The 14,552-nt window shown below is 38.1% G+C and overlaps 2 protein-coding genes and 1 long non-coding RNA gene across 6 annotated transcripts in view; 1 reads left to right on the forward strand and 2 right to left on the reverse strand.

Moving 5' to 3' along the window:
- Window positions 1-793: 793 nt before the first annotated feature.
- Window positions 794-6,198, reverse strand: LOC122639746 (14-3-3-like protein D). Of its 2 annotated transcripts, none has more exons than XM_043832679.1 (7): window positions 5,961-6,198; window positions 5,565-5,871; window positions 5,395-5,482; window positions 4,057-4,166; window positions 3,815-3,963; window positions 1,350-1,408; window positions 794-1,257 (listed from the first exon to the last, which is right to left on the reverse strand). In XM_043832679.1, exons 1-7 carry the CDS (start codon window positions 6,031-6,033, stop codon window positions 1,255-1,257), a joined length of 789 nt encoding a protein of 262 aa, XP_043688614.1. In that variant the 5' UTR covers window positions 6,034-6,198; the 3' UTR covers window positions 794-1,254. The 2 variants fall into 2 exon arrangements, with proteins under 2 accessions (XP_043688614.1, XP_043688615.1); XM_043832680.1 differs by having other exon boundaries at window positions 1,350-1,405; window positions 5,961-6,197.
- LOC122639747 lies at window positions 2,251-3,576 on the forward strand. The gene is made up of 2 exons (XR_006329565.1): window positions 2,251-2,299; window positions 3,354-3,576. It is a non-coding gene; the product is annotated as an uncharacterized LOC122639747 (long non-coding RNA).
- Window positions 6,199-11,535: 5,337 nt separating the features above from the next.
- Window positions 11,536-14,552, reverse strand: part of LOC122639745 (putative lipase YDR444W) — a 40,797-nt gene continuing 37,780 nt past the window's right edge. For all 3 annotated transcript variants that reach the window (XM_043832678.1, XM_043832677.1, XM_043832676.1), the window contains exons 6-11: window positions 13,193-13,356; window positions 13,042-13,097; window positions 12,804-12,856; window positions 11,989-12,157; window positions 11,798-11,895; window positions 11,536-11,721 (exon numbers count right to left, since the gene is read on the reverse strand). In XM_043832678.1, coding sequence (XP_043688613.1) covers window positions 11,617-11,721; window positions 11,798-11,895; window positions 11,989-12,157; window positions 12,804-12,856; window positions 13,042-13,097; window positions 13,193-13,356 — 645 coding nt within the window. In that variant the 3' untranslated portion in view covers window positions 11,536-11,616. The remainder of the gene's footprint in view (window positions 11,722-11,797; window positions 11,896-11,988; window positions 12,158-12,803; window positions 12,857-13,041; window positions 13,098-13,192; window positions 13,357-14,552) is intronic.

The following is a 14,552-nucleotide window of genomic DNA, read 5'->3' on the forward strand; positions in this document are numbered from 1 at the left end:
ACTTTATCCTAAACAAAATGGGCAAAATTTGTGTAAACTTGCCCGGCCATGCCCCCTCTCATACTAGGAGGTCAAAATGACCATATGCCCCCCTCTCCCCTCTCTATTTGAGGCATCATAACCCTTACTAACTGCATTCCGTATACCCACCTTATGCAGCCGTAAATGAAAACCTCCCCCTAAAAACATCTAAGACACCCTCCTTATTTATCGAACAAAAGAAGAATCCCTTTTAGTAGGGGTATCGACGGGCCATAACCCACCAAAAGGTCAGACTAAAGATCACAATGTTTTCCCCCTCTTAACCCCCCCCCCCCGGGACCCGTGCGCGGGGGCTTACATATTAAATTTCAGACCAATCTAATTAACTGGCAAACAAGGAACTTAAAAGTCTGGGGCTTCAATGAGGGTGTATGAAACCATCGTGAGGTTGCATAAACTTGGGAGAATATAGCATTAGATGAGGGAATATAATTAAATTTGATATTAAAATTTGACATGTAATCAAACAAGACAATTCTCTAGATTTCCATTAGTCAGATTTGCCACATATTCCTCACATGGGAAACTAAGGTTGCAACCATCCAAAGATTCCCTGGGTGAGTTGCTGGTGGAAGATCAGAAAGAGCTGTGAAATATTTACTATGCACCATACCCCCAAGTTAAAATTGGGGATAATACACATTCAAATCCCATTCATGGCTAGGCCAGGTAACAGATTAGCTCCACGGTTGCATTTCAAAACTTTAAGTTAGCCACATCCATACCATGACATTCCAGAAGCAGGCAACAAAGTAGAACAGATACCTATTAATAATCTGAATCCACATTGGAACATTCCAAGTTCAACAAGCAGTACACAGAATAAGGTCTAAAAAGAGGAAGGGGGTGAATGAAAGAAAATTTCCAGTAGCAGTAGTGGAAGCAGTAATAGCAGTCCATCCGATCTTGTCGCAATTTTCAAGAAAAGGAAACCTTCTAAAGCAACCAAGTCAATCCTTTAAATTCCATCCACCACGGCAGAGTGGAGAAGAGCGTGGGGGATGCAAACGCCAAACGGACTGACAACGTCATAACATCAAACTATCATGATAATAATCATAATAAGGACAATAATAAGAACCACACGATAATAAGGAATGAAGGGATAGATATTCAAGACTCTCTCCTTGACTAAAGAAACAAGATCCCAGACATGCAAGCAGGCAACACTTCTCCCAGTTTTACATCTTCAGGGCACTATGGCTGTCCGCTTCACTGCAGCAACAAGAAAATGAAAGAATCCCATGGTAAGAAAATTTCAAGAAAGACCAACAAAATTAAATATGGCAGAGTTTAATGTAACTTACCTCTGCATCCTCACCTCCGCCGGCTTTGGCAGCAATGTCCATCTTCTGGGGATCATCTGCCGCAGCAAATAAAAATAAAAGGAAATAATTAAGTACCACATAATAGTTTTCTTAGCAAAACAAGCAGTGTGTTGGAACAAAATGGCCAAAGATGATACGCAAGCACAACACAAGCATTAAACTACAAGGAACATCAGCAGCCATGACTGGGAATACTACAATAAGGTTACAATCACTTCCCCTATAAAGGGTGAACCAACAGCCAAAACTCTTATCAGCATATAATTGCGTTTTAAAAAATAAATCAGTAAGAACTCTACTTGGGGTCGGCTGGACAGATATAAAATGGTGAAAAAAAAAACCCTGATTATCCATGGCCATGTGGCTCTGATTTATAATCCTAAAGTGATTAATTGAGTTTGTCTCCCCCCCCCCCTCTGCCGTTTCTAGCTATTTCTTGCCTGTTTAAAATGCCTGACAATTATTTCGCTGCATAAGTAATAGGTCTCTAGGAATGAGAAAAGTGTAAACATTAGACTAAAATAAATTCAGTGGTTTCTCCATGCAGGCTGATCCTACCATATCATCAGGCTTAGGGAAACACTTGAATAAGTTAATAGACTAGACAACGAGACATCAAAACAAAACAATGACTGAAAAGTGTGTCATGAGCTAAAGAGACAACAGGAACACATGTGACCAATGCTTTTTATTGCATAATGCCATAGTTATCAAGGCGGGACAGCGACCATGGCGTTTTAGTGGGTCAAATTTAAGGCGACACCGCATGGCGGCAAGGCGCCGCCATGGCGACCAAGGCGTCCAATGCGACCAAGGAGCCTGGACGCCATGGCGTTGCCATGGCGATGCCTTGATAACTATGCACAATGCTAAGTGAAAAACTCCGGCGGTTTAACTCATAGTGTATGCAGGATTACAAAGTACAAAAGGTTGGAGATGGGGCTTGGCTTGAACCACACCCATTGAGGTTGAGCAAAGAACTGAAGCTAGCAGTTCCGTCAAGTTCACCGGTGAGGCCTGGAGCCAAAGAATCAAAGGAATTGACTTCGTTGTTGTGAAACGAGTCACGAAGGAAGGACATCAAGCCCCTTAGAAGCACTCGAGGATACTATTCTGATAGGGACTTAAGTTCTGTATTAAAACTGTACGAAAGAACATGTTAAAAATCAAGAAAAAAAAGAGACTTAAGTTCTGTATCAAAACTGTATGAAAGAACGTGTTCAAAATCAAGGCAGCTATTGGCAGGCAAGCTACCTCCCTCCGTTCAGGTCAAAAAACAGATTCTCCACTCAGCAGCCAGAACAGACAGGACGCCTGTCTCCTGGAATTTTGGTCGTCTTGTTCGGATCAGGGCTGGGGCGTATGCCAGGTGACTTAAAAAAAGATAGGTAATCCGCTTCTAATAGTTAGTTTTCATTCGGGCTTACAATACTGCTATTTTTTGGGGGTGTTAACTAAGAAGTGTATGCAGGATTACTGAGTACAAATGGTTGGAGATTCCAATCCACTGTATTGATCAACAGTTTAACACCTTTGCATTATGCTATAATCACCTACCCCAACTGGTTTGGCTGCAATAATATAACTTAAGGGAAAAGAATGTTGCTGGTCGCGTGGAGCCTGCGTCCAGACACATGAGCGAGCAAAATTACCACCCCGTCCCCATGAAATCAAATATCCCATCCATGTTGTTGCCTCTGCGCACGCTCTCATTGGCTCCCGCGTTGGTGCAGGGGCCACATGACCAGGCAGCAATCTCTTGCCCATAAATTAATTAGTATTATAGATATAGAGTTTCCCTCAATAAAATCAACTTCATTTTTCCCTATCTATACTTCAAAATTTGGACTTCTTTGGCAGTAGTGATTCTGATACTGAGCAACCAATTCATGATAGAAATGGACTATCACCATAGGCAGCAGCCTAAACCTGACTGACAGCAAAATAAATGTCGAGAACATGCATGATTACTAACAACAAAAGGTTGGGGATTCCAATCCACTGGATTGATAACAAGTCTAACAACCATTTGCATGATGCCATAATCACCTAGCCCAATTGGTTTGGTGCTGCAATAATATGCATTAATTAGTACCACAGATATAGATTTTCACTCAATTAAATCAATTCATCTTTCCCTATTTACACTTCAAAATTTGGACTTCTTTGCCAGTAGTGATTCTGATACTGAGCAACCAATTCATACTAGAAATGAACTATCACCATAGGCAGCCGCCTAAACCTAACTGGAACAGCAAGAAAATTGTAGGGAACAGAAAAGTTGTTCGATAATTTGATTTATGATAGGAGTAGTTCAAGAAAGTGTGAGAAAAATACATTTAGATACATATCTAATCACAAAAATGACCATATGCATGAATATCTGAAAATATCAGAGATGAAGTCTGGCATAATTGAGCCCTGCATAAGTTAAAAAAGAATACCTCCATCCTCTGGAATATCAGAAGTCCACAAGGTAAGATTGTCCCTCAGAAGCTGCATAATTAGAGTGCTATCTTTGTAAGATTCTTCACTAAGGGTATCCAGCTCTGAAATTGCTTCATCAAAAGCTTGCTTGGCAAGGTGGCAGGCCCTGAGACACGAGTGACAATGAGACACTATTCAAAACCACATGGGATTCGATGAAAATGCATCAAAAGATTCCTCAACAAACAGGAACCCATACCTTTCAGGTGAATTCATTATCTCATAATAGAAGACAGAGAAATTCAATGCCAAACCCAAACGGATTGGATGGGTAGGAGACAAATCAGATTCTGCTGTACTGGATGCTGTCTGTGGACAGATTGCACAAAAAGAAAAGTGAAATGGAAGCAATTCTATAACAGTATAAATTCTTAACAAATAAATTCGCAGAGGTGCTTCCATCAAATCTTTGGAGCGTTACATTGCGATTATGTACCCCAAAGACATATCATAACCCCAAACATTCATAAAACAAATATACATATACAAATCAACAAACTGAAAACCATCCAGAAGTACAATGTCTCAATTTCAGATTCCTGTGACCCACTTCCAAGTTTACAGTGCAGACATTTACTTAATTAGCACCTAATGCAAAACCAGATTCCTGTTACCCACTTCTGAGTTTACAGTGCAGACATTTACCTCAGCACCTAAAGAAAAGTATACAAAACAATTTCCATTGCATTTTGAGGGAGTCTTGCCCCTAGTTCTTCTCTTAAGTTAAATTCTCTTGTATGTCAAGCAGAAAATTAAAAGGAAATATAATTATATAAGTAACAATTACATAACAAAGCAGAAAGCGATGAAATTCAGCTTGCGTATTATCATTTACTCAAAACAAATTCACTCGAGAATCCATGGTACACTATCTCCTCCAGCAAGGATTCTTATGAACATTACCAGCCAGCCAATTGGCTTAAACTAGCTTTGATAGCATGAATTTCAGAACAAACTCAGGAAAGCGAAAACAGTAAAGGTGATGTTACAGTGGAGAGATCCATATAACACATAGCCAGCAAACTATATACAGATCCCCAGTTTCAAAGAACGAATCTGATCGACTTATGGTCATACGCAGAAAAGAGAACAAAAGAAATATACCCTATTGCACAAACAAGTCAAACATGAGAGAAGATTGATCGTATATAATCTATTTAACCTAAATCGAACACAGAGGCAGCTCTACAACAGCAGCAAGTCAACTATACAGTTCAGACAATGTCACTAATTTGAGGAATTTTCTCAATTGACTTATAGCCAAGTTAAATGGTTCTTAAAATGCAGTCTGATAATCTAATATGCTGCTTTGTTCAAGTACGTACTCACTAATAGACTATTCCAAAGAGAATCCAGATCCCACATACTCAGACTTAAAATATCTAAAGTTAACTATAAATCCAAAACAAATACAGATCAACCGTCAGAAATGCCGCATTGCCACAAGAAAGATGCCATAGGTAAAAATCTAAACTTTTGACTATATTTAGGGGGGAAATAGAAGGGAAAAGAAGAAGAAGAAGAAAAATTCACATACCTGATATGCTTTGAGAGACTGATCGGCGGCCTCTTTCCTGTCGTTGCCACTTTTGAACTCCGCAAGATATCGATAATAATCCCCTTTCCTGCAACCACCAAAATTCCGGACTAAGAACCCCCACTAAATAGCAGCAGAAACACCGAAGATCATCCAACAAGATCTCTCACATCTTATAGTAGAAAACGGTAGATTCTCCAGCAGTAGAAGAAGGAATCAGATGCTCATCGATTACAGTCATGATATCGTTACAAATGTTGGAGAGCTCAGATTCAACCTTCTGTCGGTACTCCTTGATCCGTTTCGCGTTCACCTCGTTCCCTTTGGCTTCCTCCTTCTGCTCAATAGATGAAAGGATCCTCCAGGAAGCCCTACGAGCACCAATGACGTTCTTGTAGCCAACAGAGAGCAGATTCCTTTCCTCAACAGTCAATTCGACATCGAGCTTCGCCACTTTCTTCATTGAATCCACCATTTCTGCCATCAACAAACGAAAAACAAACATCAATCAGTAAAACCAAACAATCATTAAATGCTTCCAAGAGGGTAAGAGATGGAACCCTAACCATCATAACGCTCGGCCTGTTCGGCTAGCTTAGCGATGTAAACGTAGTTCTCACGCTCTTTAGAAGAAGCCATGGCTGATCTACAAGATTAGGGTTTAGGCACTCAGCTTTACGGCTTCGTTTCTCTGTGTGCTTGAAAGATTCCTCCTCCGTCGAGAGTCTCGAGACCGATGAGAGGGAGAAGACGAGAGGAGGGTAGACCGGTAGAGAGAGATAAAAGGATGAAAATGACACGCGACCTAGACCATCTGCACGTCCTTCGCTCTTTTTACAGTCATGGTTGGGTCCCACGTTGCCATGTGCCACGTTGGACAGTTATATGACTATCCAATAACATATTGCCACGTAAGATAAAAATATTAATGCTATGGGAGGTCAGTGTTATCTTCTGGTTTTCATGTGTTGTTTTATGAGATGAGATATTCTTAAACCGTCGGATTGGAATCAACACTTATATTCCATAAAATCGGCCCTTCCCATCTTAAAGTGTATCCATCAAATTCCTTGTCTTTTTCTTTTTCTTTTGTAAACTTTTTACAACATTAAATACCTTCGAAAAGGAAAGATGTTTCAAAGGTCTAATCTTTCAACCTCACTCTAAGCCTAAAGGCTTTACCTAAAAAAAACATAACAACAAAATCAAAGTCCGACTTTGACATTATCTCCAGCCGTTTGATTAATGGTAAAATTCATCAAATACCCAATGGTGACCGTGGGATCTTTCCAATGTGTAGACAAATTGTGTTGCCTAGGGGTTCGATCTAATGCATGGGTGTTGTGGCTTGATTTAATGGGTTCCATCTGCTTTGGAGTTTTTAGTGTATACCTAGGAGAGGATTACCTGAATAGAACATGGTTTGAGGTATTGTTATCGTATTGCTTGTATACATATTAATTTTACAAGTGATCGATTCTGATATCATGTTGATACCGTAGCAGTGTTACGGTACGGACAAGGGGTAATATGATAAGAAAAACTCATTTTTAAATGAGAATCAGGGGTAAAATTGTCTAATATAGCTAATATGTATTGACATCAATCCGATACCGTATCGGTTTTCATGTTGATAGATACTCGTTCCGAGACTGTTGATTAAAACCATGGAATAGAGTGAAAACCGTCAAGAAAAGATTACCTACTGTCAAACAGAAACCCTAGAATAAAATGAAACTATTTGGAAAAGGCGACTACTTACCGCCAAAATGAGAGTTGCATAGAATGAACATGAACGATGAATGCAAAAGTGTGATGATTTATTATATGTCTAATGGAGCTCGATTTAGTGTATAAGTACTAGTGAGAGTTGCATAGAATGAACATGAACGACGAATGCAAAAGTGTGATGATTTATTATATGTCTAATGGAGCTCGATTTAGTGTATAAGTACTAGTTAGTATGGGATAGGTTCAAGGGCTATACACAGGACTTCTTTTGCGTTTTTTTTACCATGGGTTCGATCAGGTTCAAATCCCCCAATGGTGGTAAGTGGAAGGTGAAGGCCTTATTAATGCTAATATAGCAAAATTGTAATGTGATGTAAGAAACTCATGGCCCCATGCACCAAATGGGCCCGGTTGATGAAAAAAGAGCAATGGATCTCTCTGGTCCATGGACCATATGTCCAAAGCATGGCTACATCACATCAGCTCTGATTCATCAACTGAGGTCAAGCATGGCCACATCATATCAGTAATTGGTTCAGCTGGTGTCGCTTGCCCACAACCCAAATGCGTGATAATGTAGAAAAGGTTCGGATAAGAGGCAGCGCACTATAAAAGGAAATACTTGAAAGATTGTGTTAACTAGATTTGGCATTGGCTCCGAATCTCCGAGAGACCATTTAGTCAATCTAGTTCATTACTTATGGACCTAAAAGGAATAATTGGTCTTCTTCATTTATTATTTGTAATTATCAAGAAAGCCATATAAAATTGGGAAAAAGTTTCCCAAATTGCCAATGTGGGAAGAAATCTATACGCTATCACTACCTGAGTAGTTTAAAAAAGATATTAATAATTCATGTAGATCTTATATTTTCAAAATAGATAAAATAAAAGTTGCGTTTGAAGGGATTAATCATGAGCGGTTGTGAAAATCTAGAAGAAATATACGGCCTCCTCGAATGAACAGAATCCTTGGAAGAGTTGAGAGTATGGAGTTGTCAGAAATTAACAAAGTTACCGGATTTGTCAAACCTAAAAAAATTGAGGAATATAAATATTCATGATTGTGTAAATCTAGAGAAAATTCACCGCATTGAAGGAACAGAATCCTTGGAATGGTTGTAAGTGAAAGATTGCCACAAATTAACAGAGTTACCAGATTTGTCAAACCTTTAAAGATTGAGGAGTATATATATTCACAATTGTGTAAATCTCGAGAAAATGCACCGCTTCGAAGGAGCTGAATCTTTACAAGTGTTTATAGTGACGGGTTGCTACAAATTAACAGAGACAACGAGGAAGTTACTGCTCTGACTTATGGGAACTTCCCTAATAATATTTGTCAATACTTGTACTTGTTTATGTACTCCTAAGATGCTTGGTGGTTTGGGTTTAGAGGGTGCACAAACTCATAATAAGGCTTTGTCAACAAGATTGGCTTGGAGAGTGTTAGAACAAACACCAAACAAAACACGAACAAAAACGAAAACAGAGCAAGATGACATAGAGATTTAACATGGTTCACACACCAATATGATGTGCTACGTCCACAGGCGAAGACGAAAATGTTTCACTATGTAAATCAGAAAAAGTCACAATGGAGATCTCTCAAGAACACTCATAAATAGCACTGTTGCTCTCTCCCAGAAACCCTAAATTAAAAACCCCAAATCTCACTCACTTAATAACAAAGCAGGTAAAGAATTCGAGACATAGATAACAGATCTCAGAAAAAGTTTCATTCAGGTTGCCATAAAAAATGTCGAAGCAGGTCATTCTTCGAAACGGGTACAAGAATTCAGGACATATATAACAGAGAGTATTGACCCAACCGGAGGATTTGTGAGCCCGAGTCCTTAAAGCTAGATACATTCCCAATTCGAGTCTTCTTGACCTTTATACATCTCACAAAAAGGGCTCCTTGATATGGAATAGAATTGCCCATGTTTTGCATTTGTTGAAGAGGTTGGTATGGCCAAAGCCATATCTAAAACTCCAATTTTTACTCAAGTAAATGAGCCAGCTTGGTTTTGTCCATTTTCTAAGAGTGGCAACCTTACTGGATTCGGCTCGTCTGCGGTTTGGGTTTTAGCGGTCATCGTGCTGCACTCAATCCTGAGCCTGCCACGTCAGCTCCTTCAAATCCAATAGTTGTAAAGTAACAAATTCAAATGGCTTTGAAAACCAGTGGGTGAAACTTTCACCCACTGGTTTTCAAAGCCATTTGAATTTGCTACCAATGGTTGGTTTGCTTTTCATCTACTGGTTTTCAAAGCCATTTTGAATTTGCTACCTTACAACCATTAGATTTGAAGGAACCGACGTGGCAGGCTCAGGGTTGAGCACAGTGTGATGGCAGCTCAACTCCAGGCCGTAGACGAGCCGAATCGCAACCTAGCCGAATCGCAACCTTACTATTAGAATTGTGGTTACTTTCCTGGAACTGTGTGATTTGGGTCAGTGTCGACCTACAGACAAGTTGAGAATATGGAAAGTGTTGTGGAAGTTGAGATTTCATTCTGGCTTTAAATTATTTTTATGAAAGGTCTTAACTGGGGACGTTGCTATATATTAAGGATAAACTATCTAGCATATCATCTATTGATCCTTGTTGCCATTTTTGCAAATGTGAAGATGAAATTTTATGGCATCTCTTTCTCTCTTGTTCTGATTTCTAAACATGTGTGGTTTGCTGGGCCATTTGGATTACTCACAGAGTACCTTCCATCCCCTTCTTCTTTTGATGTCTTCAAATCTTTTGTTAGGTCGAATTTTTATCACCTTCAATTTGCTGTCCGCTCCAATTCTTCTCTCCAATTCTTCACATAGGAGCTGAAATGGCGATCCTACCGCACCTTGGGCAGTGTGTTCGGGCAAGGGATAGGATGGTCATTTCTGCTCCTATGTGAAGAATTGGAGGGAATTGGAGCAGGTAGGAATTGGAGGTGATACCGATTAGTTAGGTCACCATCAATGTTGAAATCTGTTAAGTTTTATTACAAAGTATTTCATTTGGATTTTTCCGAAATAAAATTGCTTTTAATAGTGTTGCCCTCTCTCTGCCTGGGATAGTTACTTGTTAGATCTGTAGCGTATATATTGTCAGTGAGTGATAATGTTATGGACAATGTAACAGATTTTTTATTTTCTAAGTTGGTTTGCTTTGCCATTAAAAAAAACACAGGCTCAATTACTACTCAACCACTAACCCATTTTTCCCTATCAACAAAAGGGGGAGGGGGGAGGGGGGAGGGGGGGAGGGGGGGGGTTGATTTAAAGGGGAATATAAAAATTAAAAGATAAAAACAAATCAAGTGAGAAATATAATTTAGGACAATTTCTTAGATATACTAGATAAGTGCAGAAATCACAAGTAGGTTTCAAATTTGTTTACATCCACTATTTTCCATTTTGAAAAGAATTACTAAATTCCCAAGTTGGTTAGTATTCATGCCACCCAAGAATAAAATAAAAGCAAATTTCCAAAATTGCCCCAAAAATTTGTTTTAAACCACGATGGGAAAAATAGGAGGGAAAGGGCACGCAACTTTCTTTCACTTTTGTTTTTTTTTTTTTTTTTTTTAATTGTTTCTCTCATTTTTTTGACTGAGTTTACCATTCACAGTGGGGTGGGAGAGGGCGGGAATAGGTATCAGAAGGGTATTTTGAAACATACTAAAACCCTACGAGGGGTTTGTTAACCCTAGAATGGTGGGTGAACCATCATTTTTTTATGTTTTTTTTCTTTGTTATGTGTCTATTGTTTTCTATTCCAACAATTAAGCTGTAATTCCCTTTTGACTAGATGCTTAGCTTTGTTTTCATTTTTTTTTTTTTTTTTGGGGGGGGGGGGGGAGGAAATAATAGGAGTTTTGGTTTCTACTCCTACAATTAAGGTGCACTTTCTTCGGATTTCACGATTTTTAAAACAATTAAATGAGGTTGGAGCAATTTTGAAAGTTTGCTTTTATTTTATTTTTACATAGCATGAGTACTAACCAACTTTGGGGATTAAGTAAATCTTTTTAAAATAGAAAATAGTGGATGTAAAACAAATTTGAAACCTACTCATCTCGTGGATCTAAGAAATTTTCCCTATCCATATTAGCTCTTTCAATGAATGGCAAAGATAATTTATCAACATTAGCTCTTCTATTGAATGGGATAAAATTAACTAACATTTTTTTTACCCAAAAAAAAATAACATCATTTTACAATCACCTACAATCCTATATAAGAATTTTTGGACTCAGAAGTGCCAAATACTGCCACTATGTCAATTTTTAATCTCAATATACATTCTTAGCATCAATTGAGAGGAGTGAAGTTGGATAGCTTTCCAAGGGACAAAGTTATTATTTGGCAAGCAAAAAACAATATTGGGGGAAGAAGAAATTAAGAGACCAAAAAAATCATAAAAAGTTATTATGTTACATACTTGGGTCAATATTTCAAGTGAAAACCTGAAATGCATCAAAATCAACTTCATTGCTATAAGCTAGCAGTGATAAGTGTAGAAGATTCTTGTTGCTTTAAGCTGTCAGCAACATGAGCTACTACTCCAGCACCAGCATTATGAAGCCATTCATTTTTCACCTGAATCAACAATAACGATTTAATCAAGAAAATATTTCAGACAAGAACATAGATACCAAACAGAGTGGAGCAATACATGAATGTTGTTATGGGCAAAGAAGGGCAAAAATGCCGAATGAAAGCTGACGTCAACTTTCTTCCACCCTACTCTTTGTAGTCCATGTATCATTTCCTCTGTCAAAAATATATAATCATCAATACTATTGAAATAGGATCCAAAGATACGGAAATTCTCAATACACAGTTTCTATTAAGACAGGTGTTTACCTTCAATAATATCGTAGTACTCTTCTGTGCTTTGAGTGTTGGGTTCATTTTGTGCTGCCTCCTTTGTTTTTGCTGCTTCCCTTGGAAATTGGGGACCATCAGATGATACAGGTGGACAATATTCCACATCTACAACATGCTTGTAACCATCCAATGAACGTTGAGGGGGCTGCCAATTTGTGGGGGGAAAATATAGTAGAGAGGGGAAAAAATGAGAATTTTATACATTTTTTACATTCTTATATTTTTCATTATTTTGGTTTACTATTTGAACGTCATTCTTCCTAATTTGAAAAAACATCAATAAATGTTATCACTCCAAGACTATGAGAGTAGAAAGCAACCATTTCTGAAATTCTTATATTCTTATGCTTATAATAGAAAGTTCTAAAAGTCAAAGACACTTTTCATTTTCAACACAAGAACCATAGAACTAGTCCTTGTTCTTCTCAACAGAGCAATGCTCGCCTAATGCATCCAATTCAAGAGAAAAAACTAATAACAAAGCAATCAATTCTCTACTTCCAGTAATATGCTATAATTTTGCTAGAATGTCCCCATCAACAAAAGTCATGCTTAACATAATGCAACCCAAATCTTACGATAGTTCCCAAGTGAGACATATCTGAGGGTAGAATAAGACTAAGCAGACTTCAGGCATACAAAGCTCAAACTAAAAGATAATCAATCATCCACAAAATTTTTCCCCCACCAAATAAATAGTGGAGTGTTTATTCATCTACTTTATATGGTCGCTGCATATGGTTTCATCATATCTGAACCCTGTAGTTTAAAAACATAATTTATCAAATCACCTTAACAAGTTCTGCCTCCCTTCTGATGGAGGATGTGCGCCAACCAACCATATCTGAATATATTTAAGGGAACAAGTTTGAAAAGGACAAAAGGAAAAAATCAATGCCAAATTGAAACAGAAGCTTTCTTCCCTCCTCTTTTTTGGTCTTTAGAAGTAAATATTCAGTTAAACTCCCAAACATAAGTTTCAAATCAACTACTAACAACAATAATGGAACACACTTTGCAGAGGGATACGGTCGTAAGAGACATTGGCATAAACAATACGACAACTGAATGCAGCAAGAGCAGATCTGAAAAACAAACAAAAGCAAATAATGAGCTCTTCAATTGTTAATCAACTAAAAATTAGCTCTTTGATAAAATTGATTGCATTGCCTGAACTTACATAAATTTTCCATCCTCGCAATCAGATGCCATTCTTAGAAGAAGAGGCGGTCTGCTGGGTCTACCATCTGTAAGGAACAGCTGACAACCAGTTCGGCCAATAAAAAAGTTGGCTAAGGATGGAGCTAGTTTCTCGAAGATGGGAACTCCCAAGAGCAATGGAAGCTGGAAGATAAAGTATAAATATTAGAGTCCAGATGTTTTGGCATTTCATGAAGACTACAGTCATGAAATGCATATGGAGGTTAGGTTCCACCATGGCAATTCATTAACTATCGACTTTTGTGCCTTCAGTACTACCTGAATAATCTCTCTGAAATGCAAGAAGCAAGAACATATGCAAGGATATCAGTGGTAATAGTTTGCAGGACTTCGGCAAGGATGTAATAGACATTCCTAAGTACAAAAATTGTCTGTTTTAAAGCACAAAAAAAAAATAACACAAAATCAAATTAACAATGCAAATATGTAACAGATGTAACCAAATTTAACAAGGGATAAATGATTCCATACAATATAAAAACATGCAAAGAATTCATAGACGATCTTTGGAGGTTTTGGTCTCAAGTACACTTAGTCCTGTAGATACATTAATTCTTTGATACAGAAAACAATGTTATTGTGTTCTAATGGATTTTGTAACATCAAACTGTTGCTCCTTCCCGCACCCCCCCCCCCCCCCCCCCAAAAAAAAAAAAAAAAAAAAAAACCTCAACACACAGAAAGAGAAGGGTCTTCAAAAAGAGTTTGAAATGATGCAGGGGTTAAGGAGCTACCATATGAGATTGAGCCAACATAAAAGATCTTGGAGAAAAACGCTCCATTTGAAGGGAAAATCCAAAATGCATGTATCCTATTTCAGAGATTAATACATCCTCGAGCTATATATTTAGCCATTTCTCATTCCTTCAAGTCCCAAATCTTTGATGCCCATCCCAAACCCAAAGTTCTCCCCTCTCTCTCTCTGAGCTGAGTTATACAATGTTTTACTGAGTTGGCTCTTTTTCTCAATAAGCTATGACAGATTTGATCTTTGAGCTGAATCTACCAACACCAATCAAATCAAGCAAACAGAGGCAAGTTCTGAATCTATTCATCATATTTTTAAACTATATTGGAGAATCACTATTTGATGGTATTGTGCTATAAATGCCAGGTCACATGGCAATTGGCAACAAACTCATGACCACTCAACTCTTCTTGGGCTAGTAGTTTAAGGAGTAATATTTCTTACAAAGACATGGGGCTGCAAAACTAAACTATGTATATTTCTTGAAATGTGAAACAAACCTACAACAACAACAACCCAGCCTTATCCCAACTAAATGGGGTTGGGTACATGGGTCCCTGCGAAAAAAAAA

Source organism: Telopea speciosissima, chromosome 9, assembly GCF_018873765.1.
Source record: "Telopea speciosissima isolate NSW1024214 ecotype Mountain lineage chromosome 9, Tspe_v1, whole genome shotgun sequence".
NCBI classification, from domain to species: Eukaryota; Viridiplantae; Streptophyta; class Magnoliopsida; order Proteales; family Proteaceae; genus Telopea; species Telopea speciosissima.

Excerpts from the sequence above, each read along its gene's own strand:
- LOC122639746 (XM_043832679.1), bottom strand. The coding sequence starts at position 6,033 with ATGGCTTCTTCTAAAGAGCGTGAGAACTACGTTTACATCGCTAAGCTA. Across the intron at positions 5,872-5,960 it reads ACAGGCCGAGCGTTATGATG|AAATGGTGGATTCAATGAAG; the intron begins GTTAGGGTTCCA and ends TGTTGATGGCAG. Across the intron at positions 3,964-4,056 it reads ATAATGAATTCACCTGAAAG|GGCCTGCCACCTTGCCAAGC; the intron begins GTATGGGTTCCT and ends CTCGTGTCTCAG.